Consider the following 17,979-nt stretch of genomic DNA (forward strand, 5'->3'; position numbering starts at 1 on the left):
GCGAACTGCCACTTGTCGCTGTAGCGGCCAAAGATCATAGAGGAGCTCCTCTATGATCTTTGGTAGCGGCCCATCGGGGAGTGGATTCCTCTGGAGTTGGAGGGGGAGGGGGTATTGTGCTGTTTGATCGCCCCCTGCTATCCCAGGGACAGGGAGACACAGCGGCTTTTTAGACTGGTGGGCAATCACTTCCAAAGTTCTGCCCGCACAGTCAGTACACTTCTCCTACACTGCATTTCATACAAACATTTATTCTGCAAGAAAAAACGACATTGAAGACTCAAACTCGCGATCGAGTAACTGCCAGGATCAAGGCGCAAACTCGCGGATATGAGCCGAGCACTCTACCACTGAGCCAGCCATTAAAATCTACGCTAAAAAATTTCCATTCCGAAGACAGACAAATTCTGAATTACGAAAAGTGTCTGGTCCCAAGGATTTCGGATAAAAGGTTGTGCACCTGTACTCAATCGAGTCATGAAAGTGCAGCAGTCAACGTTAGTTATGCAATTCGTTTCCATGTATTGTACGATGGTTAAGCGTGGCAAAAAGGTCTCCTGGCAAGCCCTGCCATATCCCAACAGCAGGCCTGGCTTGCCCGCCAGGAACCAGGAGGGAAGCAGCAGAGCCCAGCCCCTGAAAACAGGGAATCAGAAAGGAGGATGGAGGGAGACCGCGACAGACGCTGGACAAAAGGCCCAGTAAGAAGAACCAGGGGGCCTTACTTTCCACAACCCCAAGGAAGGCAGTAGGAGGTACCCCGAGGAACAAAGGCTGAAAAAGGTCATGCAAGGACAGGAACGATGGTTCCTGGGACAACCAGAATGGAGGCGCCTGCTGCAAACAGCCTTTGAGGCCAGCTGCAGCTGGGAATGTAAAAAGGTGTCAAAATGCCAATTCTTGCATATAGACTCAGGTGGCTGTTCTGTACTAACTGGGGGAATTGTCCTTATGTACGGCGATAGTCTTGCTGATCTGTATTGCAAAAAAGTATTTCACTGTACCTTGGTAATCACTGTAACCTTTGACCATTGATATTGGACTAGCGTCCAGAGGCACAGACTGCTGATCGGATAATAGTAATTAAAAATAACAGAGTAAAGTGTTTGAGATACGAGGGGAGAAGCGTGGTTTGCTTTTCATGCAGCGGGGAAGGCAGATGGAGAACTTGTTAGAGGTATACAAATGATTGGGGTAGTAGACCAGGTACATGGTGGAAAAGTGTAGAAAGGAAATGCAGATGCTGGAGAAAATGCTGGAGAAATTCAGCAGGACACGCAACATTTCCAGAGATAAGGAATGAGTGACGTTTCGGGTATCTACAATGCCTAGGGGGTAAGTGATTGAAAAGAATTAAGAGGGATTGAAATGAATAGCAGCAGAAGGGGTCTCGACCTGAAACATCATCCATTCCTTCTCTCCAGAGATGCTGCTGGTCCCGCTGAGTTACTCCAGCATTTTGTGTCTATCTTAGATGGTATGAAACCTTTCCTCACAGCAAAGATATGAGCTTATGCTGAGGGATAAGAGGCTAAAATGGGTACCAAGGAAGATTTTTTTTAACTCAGAGGGCTGCTCAAATCTGAAATGTAATGCCCAAGTGGGTGATGGAGGCAGGAACACTCACTGCATTTTAGTGTCTAAACATGCATTCAAATCATCAACATATGGAAAGCTGTGGACCAAATTATGGCAAATGGGATTAAGTGGGATTAAGAAACAAGGAACTGCAGATGCTGGTTTACAAAGTACTGGAGTAACTCAGCAGGTCAGGCAGCATCTCTGAAGTACATGGATAGGTGATGTTTCGGGACAGGTTCTTTTGACTGATAGTGGGGAGGTGGAGCATGGAGTAAACTGGGACAGGAAAAAGCCTAAATTAAAAGCAGATACAGGTAAGAGGGGTTTTGATAGGCAGAGGATTGAAGATAGAGTTTGAGACAAAAGGATTGAAAAGTTGCAAATTGTGATGCTAGAGGAAGGAATGTAGGTGGAAGAAGAGAGGGAGGGGGAGAGGAGAAATAGGTGAGAGTCCAGGTGGTGCACAGGGGAGAGGTGGCAAAAGGGGTGGTGGAAGAAGGGATGCAAGTAGTTACCTAAAATTAGACAATTCAACGTTCATGTCGTTGGTGTAGATTGGTTACTTCTTACTAACCAATTGTAGTGCTTGATAGTAGAAGCTCCGCCTACTATGCGGTTTATATTATCAGAAGTCTGCTTATGTAATTAGTCTGAGTAGCTGCTCAGCTTACCGTAACACCATGCTGAAGTATACTGTGAGTAGACTTTAATAAACATGCGTTGTACCCTGACGTGTGTATGACTGGTTTTATTACATGGTATCAGAAGTGGGATTCGAACCCACAAGAAGTAGTTTCCTACCCACCCCGTTTTAAGTCGATCGGGTTTTATTTTTCCCCAACTTGTTTTATGTGCTGGTAACCTCCATCATGGCAAATTCGTCTCGCCGTCCTAGTCCTTTGATCTTTGACTCAGACCGCCGAACGATGGCGCCTCTTTGAGCGCGACTATACCCACTACATTTGTATTGTTCATCGCAACGATCCGCCAGAGGTGCACGCCTCCTATCCGACAACGGCAGTCAGTTCACCAGGCAACACTTCAGAAACTTCGCTCAACTTTCGACATATCACCAGCAGCCATGAGTTTCCACAGTCCAAAGGACTCGCCGAACGGGCTGTCAGGAGCGCAAAACAATTAATGGAGCGTTCACATCTTGCCAAATCCCACATCTACCTGGACCTGTTCAACTTAAGGAACATTGCCCGCCATCACATACTGAGTTCTCCAGCCCAACGTCTCGCCAAACCAGTGCTGCCATGCGCGTACCCTAGCAGCTGTTGCAGCCACAGATCCGTTCACCGCCCATTGTCCAGAAACAACTCCAGCTGAAGCGTGATGCACAAAAACTATCTTTTGACAAGTCCAGCAAACCACTTAAACCTCTCTCCAATGGACAGGTTGTTCGCCTTCAGACCGACCAGGGCTATGGCCATTTGGGTCACATTCACAGCCCTGCCAAAGAACCGCGCTCTTACCTGGTATGCGCCGACGGAGGCCTTTACAGACGCAACCGTCATACACCTCCTTCCTGTGAAGCAACCGCATCTTGCGACTCTGTATCCAGAGGGCACACGTTTTCTATACCTTCCCACTGCCGGGCCGACTGCTCCCTTGCGCCCAGTTGCTGCTCAACAAACACTGACTGTGTCGCCTGCGGCCTCTCCACAGCGTTCGGCACCCTGCTCACCGACTTCGCCACCTCCACTCTGCGGGTCTCCAGTGCCGTCCCCGGTTACTACCCCGGTCACTTCCCCGATGAAAGGAGGAGACGCGGATTTATAGCGCACACTCGCCGGATGGGTCAGTAGGCCACCCCTTAGATATGGAGATTTTGTGTAATCATCTATAAGTCCCCGTATGCTTATTAGCGTTTCGGCTACTGTATTATTTAGCCACCACGTATCAATGTGTTTGGTTATTGGTCAGCGTGCTTTATTTTGTTTCTACAAGTAGAGATGAAGATTGGTTACTTCTTACTAACCAATTGTAGTGCTTGATAGTAGAAACTCCGCCTACTATGTGGTTTATATTATCAGAAGTCTGCTTAAATATAAGACCGGCCATATATTTATAGAACAGAACAGCACAGCACAAGAACAGGTCTTGCGGCCCACAATGTCTGTGCCGAACATGATGTCAAGGCCAAGTCTCATCCGCCTGCACACAATTCATATTCCTCCATTCCCTGCATATCCAAATGTCCATCCAAACATCTATAAATGCACCATCATATCTGCCTCAACTATCACCCCCAGCAGAGTATTCCACCATGTGAAATACCTGCCCCGCACAACTTAAACTTTGCTGCTCTCACCTGAAAGCTATGCCCTCCATTATTTGATATTTGTTCTATCCTGGGAGAAAGGTTCTGACCGTCTACCCCATGCCTCTCATTTGTATATACCTCTATTAGGTTTCTCCACAACATCTTCCATTCCAGAGAACCCAAGTCCTACCTCTTGCTGCAGCTAATACCCCCTAAAACAGACATAACTCGGGTAAACCTCCTCTGTACCCTTTCCAAAGTCTCAGCATATAGTTCTGATCACCCCTGTAATGGGGTAACCAGGACTGCACGCAATACTCCATATTCGGCCTAATCAAAGTCCTATAGAGCTGAATCACAAATTCCTGACGCTTATACTCAATGCGCCGACTTGCGAAGTCAAGCATTTCATTAGCCTTCTTTACCACGCTATCTACTTGTATTTCCACTTTCAGGGTGTCTTGGACCGGAAACCCAAGATCCCTCTGTATATCAATATTGTTAGGATCATGCTATTAATTGTATTGACTACTGGAGAGACAGTTGACGGCACGGAAAGACGGCACCCAGGACAGGCTGGGTTAGCACCCCAGTCAGTGTCTTTCGTGAGAAAGTCACTCAATAAAGCTACGGAAAGGCCTAATAAACCACCATGGCCTAAAAATCCATCAGGCGAGAATGAAATGCTCAGAGAAGGAGAAAGAGGTGTAGCGCACAGGTCTTGAACCTGGTGAGACGCAGGAGGAGCCCAGCCAGGACTCACCCCACAGAGCCCAGTCCCTCCACGCACTAGAATCTCCCAACCCCTGCAAAGTAGTTATTATGATGGCTGATCCATTGGTTGCTGCTGGGACGCAAGCTGGGGCCTGATCAACCCTGGCTGGGTCACCTGGGTGAGGGTGTGATGGTGTGAGACCCGAAACACCCGATGACCCCAGATCACATCACTGAGGATGCGTCCTAGCGCATCTGGAAGATGTATATTTTTCACACTGTCCCCTTATTTTCAACCTCTCAAAGTGCACCACCTTACACTTGTTCAAATTAAACCATCTGTCCCTTCTCTGCCAATTTCTGCAGCTAATCTGTATCCCGCTGTATACTTTGATAACCTTCCCCATTTAGAATTTCACCAATTTTGGTGCCATCTGTACCTTACTAACTAACCTGCACATTATTAGCTGCATCACCAAATCCACAATTTAACAACCTGCAGCAGTATAATGCTACTATTAATTTAAGATTACACAAGAGCTCAGAAAACAGTAATAATTATAACGACAAGCAAATTTGGACATTTTCTTGCAGTCATCTTCAATTACACAAAATAAAAAGGTTATTTGTCAGTCCTTCTCCACACCAATACACAATGGTTCTAAAAGTCACATTTTTAGTTTTTATTATTTGTGCATCACTGGTAGTGCCAGGAGTTATTGCTCATCCTATCTATCCTTGTGAAGGTGGCATTTCAGTCATTTCTTAAATTGCTGCAATTCTTTGGGTGACATCACTTTCAAGTTCTACTTTGTGGTGAAGAAGCACGTTTCCATGATTTGTAATCATTTAAAAAACTTTTGCACTATTTAGTAATTTAATATGTCTGCTTATTCGTCTACTTTCTAAAGACAAGTTAACTCCCCTCTGGAAACAAATTTCAAACCTTCAAAACAATTTACTCAAAATCTTCCTAGGCTATACATCAATTGTAATCGAAGTGTCACATCACCTAGAATCTAGTGTTCAATTTTCATATTTACCAGCGACAGAACAATGACATTCTTACTTGCTGAAGCTTAAACCAATTGATGGAATAACATGCAAATATATAATAATCAATAACAGTAATACGAGGTAACCAAAATAATGCAAAACCTGTCCATAGGGAACCAAAAACACAGCTACATCAAATGTGATTCAGAGGAGTGGGCTTCTGTATAATGCTTTTTTCAGCAGCTCAGTAGTTTTACTAACATTAATATTGATAATTTAAAAATGCAAATTACAATTTCTAAACAATTCACTGCCTGACATTCATAAGAAAAAAGAATCGACGTTTTAACGGATAACAAATTGTTCATCCTACTGCAAGAAAAAGAATCAATACCTTGTCTTCCAGAAGTCCATGGGACATGATGTTGTTCATTTCCTTACAGAGTCGCTCCAATCCTCCATATTTGGACCAAACATTGGGATTGTTGGTTGATAGCAACCCCTCCACAGTCGTCTTCAAGGCACCCAAAAGCTTCCAATGTTCTTGTCTAAGACAGGTTTAAACACAAAGATAACAAGAATGGTCATAATTTAGCTGTGCTTTTAACATGTCATAACAAGCACACCATTCAGACCAATTGAGATAATTTAATGCAACAGAAAAGAAACACAAAAAAAACTAATGTCAAGAAACATGCTTAGGTATTTATTTCCTCATGTTTACAGATCGATTCATTGTAAATTAAATATTGCATTAAACCAAGAGATGTTGGACCAGATCTGAAGGGATCTGAGGATCCATTTTCAAGTGGAGGGGAGGAGGCCCAAGGATGATTCAATTAAAGGCTGCAATAAAAATAAAGGTAATAACATAGCAGAATTACATAATCAGACCATTTTTGCTGGACTAGCCCAAGCCAAGTTCAAGTTCAAGTGAGTTTATTGTCATGTGTCCCTGTATAAGACAATGAAATTCTTGCTTTGCTTAAGCACACAGAAAATAGTAGGCATTTACTACAAAACAGATAAATGTGTCCATATACCATGATATAAATATATACACACATGAATAAATAAACTGGTAGTGCAAATAACAGAAAGTGGTTGCTAATAATCAGAATTTTGTCCGAGCCAGGTTTAATAGCCTGATGGCTGAGGGGAAGTAGCTATTCCTGAACCTGGTTGTTGCAGTCTTCAGGCTCCTGTAACTTCTACCTGAAGGTAGCAGGGAGATGAGTGTGTGGCCAGGATGGTGTGGGTCTTTGATGATACTGCCTCAGCCTTTTTGAGGCAGCGACTGCCAACATTCCTGTTTCATTCATGTTCCTGTTCCCCTATGTCTGCCTTCCGCAAAGACCGCTCCCTCCGCAACTCCCTTGTCCCCCATGTCTGCCTTCCACAAAGACCGCTCCCTCCGCAACTCCCTTGTCAATTCTTCCCTTCCCTCCCGTACCACCCCCTCCCCAGGCACTTTCCGTTGCAACCGCAAGAAATGCAACACCTGTCCCTTCACCTCCCTCCTCGACTCCATTCAAGGACCCAAGCAGTCGTTCCAGGTGCGACAAAGGTTCACCTGTATCTCCTCCAACCTCATCTACTGCATCCGCTGCTCTAGATGTCAGCTGATTTACATCGGGGAGACTAAGCGGAGGTTGGGCGATCGTTTCGCCGAACACCTCCGCTCAGTCCGCAATAACCTACCTGATCTCCCGGTGGCTCAGCACTTCAACTCCCCCTCCCATTCGCAATCCGACCTCTCTGTCCTGGGTCTCCTCCATTGCCAGAGTGAGCAACACCGGAAATTGGAGGAACAGCACCTCATATTCCGCCTGGGTTGCTTGCGTCCGGATGGCATAAACGTTGAATTCTCCCAGTTTTGCTAGCCCTTGCCGTCTCCTCCCCTTCCTTAACCCTCAAGCTGTCTCCTCCCATCCCCCCGCCCTCGGGCGCCTCCTCCTCCCTTTTTCCTTCCTTCTCCCCCCCACCCCCATCAGTCTGAAGAAGGGTTTCGGCCCGAAACGTCGCCTATTTCCTTCGCTCCATAGATGCTGCTGCACCCGCTGAGTTTCTCCAGCATTTTTGTGTACCTTCTTGTTTCATTCATGCGCCTTCTTTGCTCCAAGGATAAACAGAGCACTAACTCATTCATTCTCACACACAGAGCTGCTGACAATTGCATCCATACCACTTGCCACAATTGCTGCCAAGACTATTTCACATTTCCTTCATGCTGGATAAACGTCTCCTAGATTATTATGGGTTTTAGTTACAATCTCTCGTGGGAAAAATATTCTCTGAAATTACTGTATTAGAACCTGACTGATCTCGAAGACTGCTAGCAAATCAACTTAACGTTTCTTGAAAGGAAACGTTGCACCCCGTTCAAGGGTTACGGAAGCAGAGTGGTTTTGTGCAGTCAACAAACATTCTGAACCTAAATTTGCTACTGCATTGGTTCTTCTTAATTCAAAATATGCTCAACTCTTAATTTAATCAATGCAGAAAACCAAATTTTAATATATTGTTTTATTTTACTGCAGTTCAATTTTTTCCCAGAAAGTCAACAAGAGTACATCGCAGATTGACACAAAAAGGTGAGTAACTCAGTGGGACACTGGAGAGAAGAAATGGGTGATGTTTCAGGTCAAGACCCTTCTTCAAACGCAAAACATCACCCATTCCTTCTTCCCAGAGATGCTGAGTTACTCCAGCATCTGCAGTTCCTTCCCACACAAGAGTATATCGCATTTGGCTAGCTCATTTATACAAACAGAAACACCTGACGTATGAAGTGAGGAAAAATGTACATAGGTTGTACAAGATGATGCAGAGGTTGTCAATGAAGCACAAGATCCAGCACAGAAACAAGAAAAAAATTCAATTCTCCAGCATCACACTCCTCAAAGGTTCCTTTGGTCACCATTTTAAATACATAGCGGAATAGTTCCAAGAAAGATGATCAGTGACATCATAAATGTCAGTAACTTACGGAACTTCCCTGTTTACTTGTGACATCAGTAAACATTTAATAGCCAGAGAATATCACTTACAAGAATTTAACCAGAGGAACCTGATTACAACATGTTGCTCGAATAATAAGTAGACTGCAATTTCTGCCTTTATACGTTAGTGAATATTCTGCAATAAAAACTGCAGAAATGCCAAGTGTAAACACACATCAGGGTCATGATTACATGGCTGAACACACGGTTGTGCCCTTGAGCCGAGGTTCTTAATTAGCCGATAGAAACCCATAAATTGCCCGATGTTCAATTGAACCAAACGTTTCTGCGCCGCAGTAGAGGATTATATTTGTCTCGGACCGAATTGTCATTGAAAGCCCCTCCTCCCACTTACTGTCAACATCCCCCGGAATAAGTTATAGCCTGGAAACAGTCATGTCTGCTGCTGAACGCCTAAAATAAGAAAACCAAATAATTCTCTCCAGAGATGCTGCCTGTCCCGGTGAGTTACTCCAGCATTTTGTGTCTAAGCGAATAAGGTAAACGGACTTAAGGGACAATTTAGGAAAGAATCTGTTTAGGAAACAACCTTCAATTTAGGAAACAAGCCCACAATTGAGGCAATGCAACAGAAGCTGCGTGTTGAGCAGCCGGCAGGTCACACACCCGCTACACTGGGCCAGTACCTGCACTCCTCCGCCTCCGCGCTCTCCATGTCGTGGAACCAGCTGCTCTCCCTCCACGGCGACAACATGTCCGCGCAGGGAGTTCGCGCCGGCAAGGTGGTTGCCACCTCCCTATCTTGAGCCCACACTCACTTTCTCAATAGCCCTGAACTCACCCGGCGGCGGCCACAGCCCACTTCCCAGCCTCCCTCGCGGGCGGGCGGGCCCGCCCCCACCACGTGATGTATGCCCATTTCTCTCTCCCACCACGTGATGCATGTCCATTGCTTCCCCCATCACGTGATGCATACCCATTGCTCCGCCCCCCACTACCACGTGATATGTGAACCTTCCTCTGCCCCCACCATGTGATGCGTAGCCAATGCTCCGCCCCCACAACGTGATGCATACCCATTGCTCCGCCCCCACCACGTGATGCCTTTGATGCCTAGCCCTTGCTCCGCCCCCCACCACGTGATGCGTGACCCTTGCTCTGCAGCATGTGACCCCAGGCTCCGTCCTGCTCAAATGTGCAGGAAGGAAGTGTAGAACACTGGGTTGCACCGAAGTTGGATACCAAATGCTGGAGTAACTCAGCAGGACAGGCAGAATCTCTGGAGAGAAGGAATGGGTGACGTTTTGGGTTTAAGATTCAAGAGAGTTTATTGTCATGTGTCCCAGATAGGACAATGAAATTCTTGCTTTGCTGCAGCACAATAGGACATAGTAGGCATGAATAATACAGAACAGATCAGTGTGTCCATATACCATTACAGGTACACAACCTTTTGTCCGAAAGCCTTGGGACCAGACACTTCTCGGATTTTGGGATTTTTCGGATTTCGGAATGGAAGATTTTTAGCGTAGATTAGGTAGGTAGGCTTGAAAAGTCTGGAGCGGCTGCCTCCTCCCCGGAGACCGGGGAATCATTGTAAATCATTGCTTAAATGTTAGTTTGGAGGGATTTTATGTGGTGGGGGGGGTGAAGGGGGAAACTTTAATTCTTAGTCCCCTACCTGGTCGGAGAGGCGGGGAGCGGGCAATGCCTTACCGGGTCGCCGTGCAGCAAGCTACGGAGCGCTGTGGCCGCCGACTCCCAACATCGCGGAGCTGGGGCTGCGGGCGGCGCCGGTTGGAGCTCCGACACCGGCAACTCTACCCCTGGCTGCGCGGCGCTCCAAATCCAGCGCGGCCGGACGCCCGCAGCCCCAGCTCCGCGATGTTGGGAGTCGGCGGCCACAGCACTGGGATACCAGCGGGGAGCTGGATTTGGAGCGCCGCGCAGCCAGGGGTAGAGTTGCCAGGGTCGGAGCTACAACCGGCGCCGCCCGCGGCCGGATGCCCGCAGCTCCGCGATGTTGGGAGTCGGCGGCCACAGCGCTCCGGAGCTTACTGCACGGCGACCCGGTAAGGCATTCCCCGCTCCCCGCCTCTCCGACCAGGTAGGGGACTAATAAAAGTTTCCCCCTTCACCCCCCCCCCTTCACATAAAAGCCCTCCAAACTAACTGACTAACATTTAAGCAATGATTTACAGATGTTTAAGTGTCTCCCCGGTCTCCGGGGAGGAGGCAGCCGCTACAGTAGTACAGACCTGGGTTGACCGTGGGGTGTTTCGGGTCAAGTTTGGTGCCAAACGCGAGCTTTGGTGTGCAGACGACATCCTGGAAAAAATGTCCGGTTTTCGGAGCTTTTCGGTTTCCGGAACTCCGGATAAAAGGTTGTGCACCTGTATATAAATATATACACACATGAATAAATAAACAGATAAATTGCAAATAAACAGATAATGGGCTATGAATGTTCAGAGTTTTGTATGAGTTGAGTTTAATAGCCTGATGGCTGTGGGGAAGTAGCTATTCCTGAACCTGGTCGTTGTAGTCTTCAGGCTCCTGTATCTTCTACCTGAAGGTAGTGGGGAGATGAGTGTGTGGCCAGGATGGTGTGGGTCCTTGATGATGCTGCCAGCCTTTTTGAGGCAGCGGCTGCAATAGATCCCCTCGATGGTAGGGAGGTCAAAGCCGATGATGGACTGGGCAGTGTTTACTACTTTTTGTGGTCTTTTCCGCTCCTGGGCACTCACGTTGCCGAACCAAGCCACGATGCAACTGGTCAGCATGCTCTCTACTGTGCACGTATAGAAGTTAGAGAGAGTCCTCCTTGACACACCGACTCTTCCGTAATCTTCTCAGGACTTAGAGGCGCTGATGTGCTTTCTTTATAATTGCATCAGTGTTCTCGGATCAGGGCGTGATTCAGAGATGTGCGCGCCCAGGAATTTGAAGCTCTTGACCCTTTCCACCATCGACCCGTTGATATAAACGGGACTGTGGGTCCCCATCCTACCCCTTCCAAAGTCCACAATCAGTTCCTTGGTTTTGCTGGTGTTGAGGGCCAGGTTATTGTGCTGGCACCATTCGGTCAATCGGTCGATCTCTCTTCTATACTCTGACTCATCCCCATCAGTGATACGCCCCACAACAGTGGTGTCGTCAGCGAACTTGATGATGGTGTTCGCACTATGCCGGGCTACGCAGTCATAAGTATAGAGTGAGTACAGCAGGGGGCTGAGCACGCAGCCTTGAGGTGCACCCGTGCTGATTGTTATCGAGGCTGACACCTTTCCACCAATTCGAACAGCCTGTGCTCTGTGAATGAGGAAGTAGAGGATCCAATTGCAGAGGGATGCGCAGAGACACAGTTCTGTGAGTTTGGTGACCAGCTTGGAGGAGATGATTGTATTAAATGCGGAGCTGTAATCAATGAATAACAGCCTGACATATGAGTTTTTGTTGTCCAAGTGGTCCAGAGCGGAGTGGAGAGCCAGTGAAATCGCATCCACCATTGATCTGTTGCGGTAGGCGAACTGCAGTGGGTCCAGGTTTTTGTCGAGGTAGGAGTTGATTTGCGCCATGATCAACCTCTCAAAGCACTTCATCACCACTGACGTTAGTGCCACTGATCGATAATCTTTGAGGCACGTCACCTTGCTCTTCTTGGGCACCGGTATAATTGATGCCCTTTTAAAGCAGGTGAGAACCTCAGACCTCAGAAGTGAGAGGTTGAAAATGTCCGTAAAAACTCCAGCCAGTTGTTCCGCACAGGTTTTTAGAACACGACCGGGTAAACCATCAGGTCCAGGCGCTTTTCGAGGGTTCACCACTCTGAAGGATTTTCTGACGTCGGCCTCTGTGACTGTGACTGAAATACCATCACAGCGAATGGGGGCTCGAGAAGGCACATCAATGTTCTCCCTATCAAAGTGTGCGTAAAACGCATTCTCATCAGGGAGTAATGTTACGCCAACATTCGAGCTGCCTCCTGATTTCGCCTTGTAGGAGGTGATTGCATTCAGACCCCGCCACAGCTGCCGAACATCCGTCTCATCCTCCAGCTTGGAGCAGAAGTCCCTTTTGGCCTTTTTGATGGCGTTACCAAGGTCATATCTGGACTTCTTGTAGACCACTGTATCATCAGAGATGAATGCCTGGTGTCTGGTCTTCAGAAGAGTGCGGATCTCAGAGTTCATCCATGGCTTCTGATTGGGAAACACTCGGAAAGTTTTTGTAGGGAAGCAGTCCTCCACACATATCTTTATGAAGTCTGTAACGACTGTGACGTATTCATTCAGGTCCCTGAACATTGCCCAGTCTACAGACTCCAAACAGTCCTGGAGTTGTTCCTCTGCCCCCCCCCCCCCCCCCCCCCCCCCCCCCCCCCCCCCCGACCAGCTCTGTACAGTCCTCACCTCTGGGGGTGCGCTCTTCAATTGCTGCCTGTAGGCAGGAAGAAGCAGCACCACAGTATGGTCGGATTTACCAAAGTGAGGGCGAGGGATAGAGCGATAGGCATTCTTAATGGTGGTGTAGCACAGGTCGGGTTTTTGGTCCTCTGGTGCAGCAGGAGACATGTTGGTGGAAGTTAGGGAGCGATTTCATAAGGTTTGCTTTATTGAAGTCCCCAGCTATGGTGGTAAATGCCTCGGGGTAAGACGTCTGGTGTTTGGCGTCTGCCTGGGGTGGGATGTAGACCGCGGTCAGGATGATGGAGGTGAATTCCCTTGGAAGGTAGAAGGGGCGGCACTTCACCGCCAGATGTTCGAGGTGTGGAGAGCAGTAGCTAGAAAGGACTGCCACGTCTGAACACCACGCAGAGTTGACCATGAGGCAAACGCCCCCTCATCTCCCTTTCCCAGATGCCTGTGTATGGAGAACCCTTCAGGCTGAACCGCTGAGTCTGGGGAGCTGGGGGTGAGCCATGTCTCTGTGAAACAGAACACACAGCATTCCCTCAGCTCCCTTTGATAAAGCAGCCTCGCCCTTAAGTCCTCCACTTTATTTTCAAGGGACTATATGTTGGCCAGTAGGGTAGTAGAGAGAGGGGGCCGAAGTCCCCTGTGCTTTAGTCTGACCTGAAGTCCTGCCCGTCGGCCACGTTTCCGGACACAATGGAGGGCTCCCCGTAGTTTCCAGGCACTGTACCTGCTGTTTCTGCGAGCCTGCGCTGGACCTGGGATTCCCTTGCAGACGGCAGCTTCAGCTCCGTTCCGATTGGGGATTCCCACACAGTCGGCAGCTCCAGCTCCGTTGCTCCCGGGAAATCCTGCTCGTCGGCTCCGGAGGGCTTCCCAGGTACAGTCCCTTTGATTTCTAGACGGGTCGGGTTCTCACCAGCGGTCCAGGGAACACTTCAGACTATGAGTCAGGGGAGAGGAAGTCTAGGGATATGGAAGTGCAAGGTGTGAAAATGACAGACCAAATAGCACGCTGATCAAGGAAATGTAGACATATACCACCAGAGGCGGCGCACAATTTGCGCCAATCTTTTTTTTGGGGTATTTTTAGTGCGTTTAAAAAGCTTGTGCAAATGTTCTCCGGTTTGTTTTATGTGGTGAGAGGGGGAGGGGGTTGGGGGAAACTTTTTTTTCAGTCTCTTACCCCTGCCGGAGATGCGATTGTTTTCCGGATCGTATCTCCGGTCACTCTATAGCCTAACATCGTGGAGCTGGAGGCCTCTTCGGACTGACTTTGAGCCCCATCGCAGGGCGTGGACTTAACATTGGAACCGATCCCTTGCCTGAGAGTTAAGATCGTCCCGTCAACGGAAGGCTCAAGGCCCCTGACCGTGGGAGAACAAAGAAAGGAAGAGATTGAACTTTTTCGCCTTCTATCACAGTGAGGAATGTGGAGGAGTCACTGTGGTGGATGTTTATGTTAAAATGTATTTTGTGTGTTCCATTGCTTTTTATTTGTATGACTGACTTGGCAAATGAAAATACTTGGCTAATAAAGTATTATTGTATTGAATTGTGTTTTATTGTGGAATGGTTCATTGTTGGCTGAGGGGAAGGTGACAAGGAGGCATACAATCATCCTTCTGATTAAAAATTAATCAGAAGGATGCGTAACTATTCGGGGAACTAGGATGTGGGAGGGATGGGAATGGAGGGAAAGCAAGGGTCAGTTGAAGTTAGAGAAGTGGGCTGGGTTGTAAGCTGTCCGAGCGAAATATGAGGTGCATCTCCTCCAATTTGCGCTGGGCTTCTATGTGACAGTGAAGGACGCCCAGGACGGAAAGGTCAATGTGGGAATGGGAGGGGGAGTTAAAGTGTTTAGTAACCGGGAGATCACATGGGCCTAGTTTGTCTGTCCGCTGTTCCAAGTGTGGACTCCTATATATCAGCGAGACCTCCCGCACAGTCCGCCGAGTCCTATGTGATATCCTGGTTGCTAAACAATTTATTGTCATATGTCCCAGATAGAACAATGAAATTCTTACTTACAGCAGCACAACAGAATATGTAAACATAGTATACTGTAAACAATATAATAAACAATAAAAAAAGTTCAGTGTTTACATATACATACATATACACACACACACACACACACACACACACATACATATACATAAAAAACAAACAAATAATAATAGTGCAAAAATCAAGATCAATGTCTCCAATCTATGTGGTTCAGAGCTTATTTGGCTGTTATTGCACGAAAAATTGAATGCATAGGGAGATTTCACCTGACAAATCTGTTGGAATTCTTTGAAGAAGTAAATAGCAGGACAGTCAGAGAGTCGGTGGATGTTGTTTATCTAGATTTGCAGAAAGCCATTGATAAGGTCCCACATGTGAGGCTGCTAAGGAAAATGAGAGCCCATGGTATCAAGCATGGATAGCAGGTTGGCTGGACGGCAGAAGGCAAGAGTGGCAATAAAGGGGGCTTTTATTCTGGTTGCCTGTCATTATTAGCTGAGGTGCAAAGGGATTTTGGAGTGCTTGTGCAGGATTCCCAAAAAGTTAACTTGCAAGTTGAATCGGTAGTAAGGAAGGCAAACGCAATGCAAGCATTTATCTCAAGAGGGCTAGAATACAAAACAGAGATGAAATGCCGAGGCTCTATAAGGCACTGGTCAGGCTGCATTTGGAATATTATGAGTGGTGGATGTTTATGTTACATTTTATGTAGTTATGTGTCTTGTTGTTTTTTTTTAGTATGGCTGTATGGTAATTCGAATTTTTCTAAAAACTCTGTATGGTAATTCGCATTTTACAATAAACTGACCTTTGATCCTTTGAATTTGGGCACCATATCTGCTGGCTCTGGAGAGGGTCCAGAGGAGGTTTACAAGATTGATCCCAGGAATGAGTGGGTTAATATATGATGAGTGTTTTGACGGCACTGGGCTTGCACTCGCTGGAGTTTGGAAGGTTGAGGGGGAACCTCATTGGAACTTACCGAATAGTGAATGGCTTGGATAGAGTGGATGTGGAGAAGATGTTTCCACCAGTGGGGAGTCTAGGACCAGAGGTCATAGCTTCAGAATTAAAGGATGTTTCTTTGGGAAGATGAGGAGGAATTTCTTTAGTCAGAGGGAGGTGAATCTGTGGAATTCATTGCCACAGGAGGCTGTGGATGCCGTCAATGGATATTTTTAGGGCAGAGATAGACTGATTCTTGATTAGTACGGGTGTCAAGGGTTATGGGGAGAAGGAATGGGGTTTGGAGGGTGAGATAGATCTGCTATGATTGAATGGCGAAATAGATTTGATGGGCCGAATGGCTGAATTCTGCACTATTACTTTTGATCTTATGATGGGATAATTATTGGAAGGGAAGGATCTGAGAGACAGGTTTTATTTGCATTTAGATTTATTTGAATTTGGACAGGCAAGTACTGATTAGGGATATTTAGACTGCCTTTCTGAGTGTTCACTTTAGTTTACTTTATTGCCACGTGTACCGAGGTACAGTGAAGAGCTTTTGTTAGCGTTCTAACCTGTCAGCAGAAATATAAATCATGATTACAATCGAGCAATTATAGTGTAAAGTTTGTACAAAGTAAAGCCAGCAAAGTCTGATCATAGTCACCAATGAGCTAGATAGTAGTGGGAAATTACATCTCATGAATATGGTTACCTTTTCGAAGAGGTGGCCAAGAAGATTGATGAAGCGTGGCAGTAGACATTGTTTACAGGGACTTTGCAAAGCTTTTGACAAAGTCCTGCATGGTAGGCTGGTCCATAAGATGGAATCCTGGGTGAGCCAGACAATTCAATACAAAATTAGTTTGGGGGTGGGAAGCAGCAGGTGATAGTGCAAGGTAGCTTTTCAGACTGGAGGCCTGTAGCCAGTGATGTGCCACAGGCATTGGTGCCAGTTTTGCTATTGTTTGCCATAAATATTGATGATTTGGATAAGAATAAGATAAGAGGACACCAAAATTGATTTTGTAGACACAAAATGCTGGAGTAACTCAGCGAGTGAGGCAGCATCTCTAGAGATAAGGAATGGCGACGTTTTGGGTCGAGACCCTTCTTCAGATTCTGAGTTACTCCAGCATTATGTGTCTGCCTTCAATTTAAACCAGCATCTGCAGTTCTTTCTTATACAAAAATTGATTTTGTTGTGGACAGTGAAGTCGGTTGCCTAAGGTTACAACAGGACAGTTATCAAATGGGAAAGTGTGAAAGGAATGACAGATGGGATTAATTCAAACATTCAACTCTTATCTGCCTGTACATAATCCATATCCCTCCAACCCCTGCATAACCATAAGCCTATCCAAAAGCCTCTTAAATGCCACTATCATGTCTACCTCCTCCACCCATCAGTGCATTCCATGCATCACCCTCATCTTGTCTAAAAAATCTTGCCCCACGACATTGACCGTTTCTCCTCTCATCGATGCTGCCTGACCTGCTATGTTTTTGCGGCATTTGCTGATTTTTATTACAGATAATGAAGTACGGTAATGAAAGATGTGCGATTAACTCGAAAAAAATCATTTTGATTTGAGTACAGGACGGACAAAAGACACGACCAAAATCCCAGATTGGGATTCAAGTTTCACCAGATGAGAACTAAATTCACTGCCATCAGAACAAATAGTTCATTTTGTTTCCTGCTCCATTGGTGCAGCCAGACCAGGAAAATATTTCAAGCACTGAGCAAAAAAATAAACTGCTGGAGGAACTCAGTGGATGCTGGAGGAACTCAGTGGGTCAAGGCACAATCTGTGGAGGGAAATCCCGTCTGAAGAGGGGCCCCGACCTAAAACTTCCTCTGTCCAATGCTGCCTGCCCCCCAAATCCCTTCAGCAGTTTTTTTTCCCCTCAGGATTTCAGCATCTGCATTCTATTATGTCTACATTTCATATATTAATATTTCAGAGCATGTACAGCATTGTTTGTGGCCTGATTATTTAGGGTTAAGAAACATTCCTGTGTGCTGGAATTTTAAACTCTGTTTACTCGCTGCTGGTTTTACTTTAAACTGAATGAAATG

The 17,979-nt window shown here is 46.6% G+C and overlaps 1 protein-coding gene across 5 annotated transcripts in view; it reads right to left on the reverse strand.

The window, feature by feature from the left end:
- The window catches only part of rubcn (rubicon autophagy regulator), a 75,485-nt gene extending 66,072 nt beyond the window's left edge, over positions 1-9,413 (reverse strand). For all 5 annotated transcript variants that reach the window (XM_033032099.1, XM_033032100.1, XM_033032098.1 and 2 more), the window contains exons 1-2: positions 9,210-9,413; positions 5,955-6,108 (exon numbers count right to left, since the gene is read on the reverse strand). In XM_033032099.1, the coding sequence (XP_032887990.1) occupies positions 5,955-6,108; positions 9,210-9,277 (222 nt within the window). In that variant the 5' untranslated portion in view covers positions 9,278-9,413. The remainder of the gene's footprint in view (positions 1-5,954; positions 6,109-9,209) is intronic.
- Positions 9,414-17,979: the final 8,566 nt, after the last annotated feature.

Source organism: Amblyraja radiata, chromosome 13, assembly GCF_010909765.2.
Source record: "Amblyraja radiata isolate CabotCenter1 chromosome 13, sAmbRad1.1.pri, whole genome shotgun sequence".
Taxonomy (NCBI): domain Eukaryota; kingdom Metazoa; phylum Chordata; class Chondrichthyes; order Rajiformes; family Rajidae; genus Amblyraja; species Amblyraja radiata.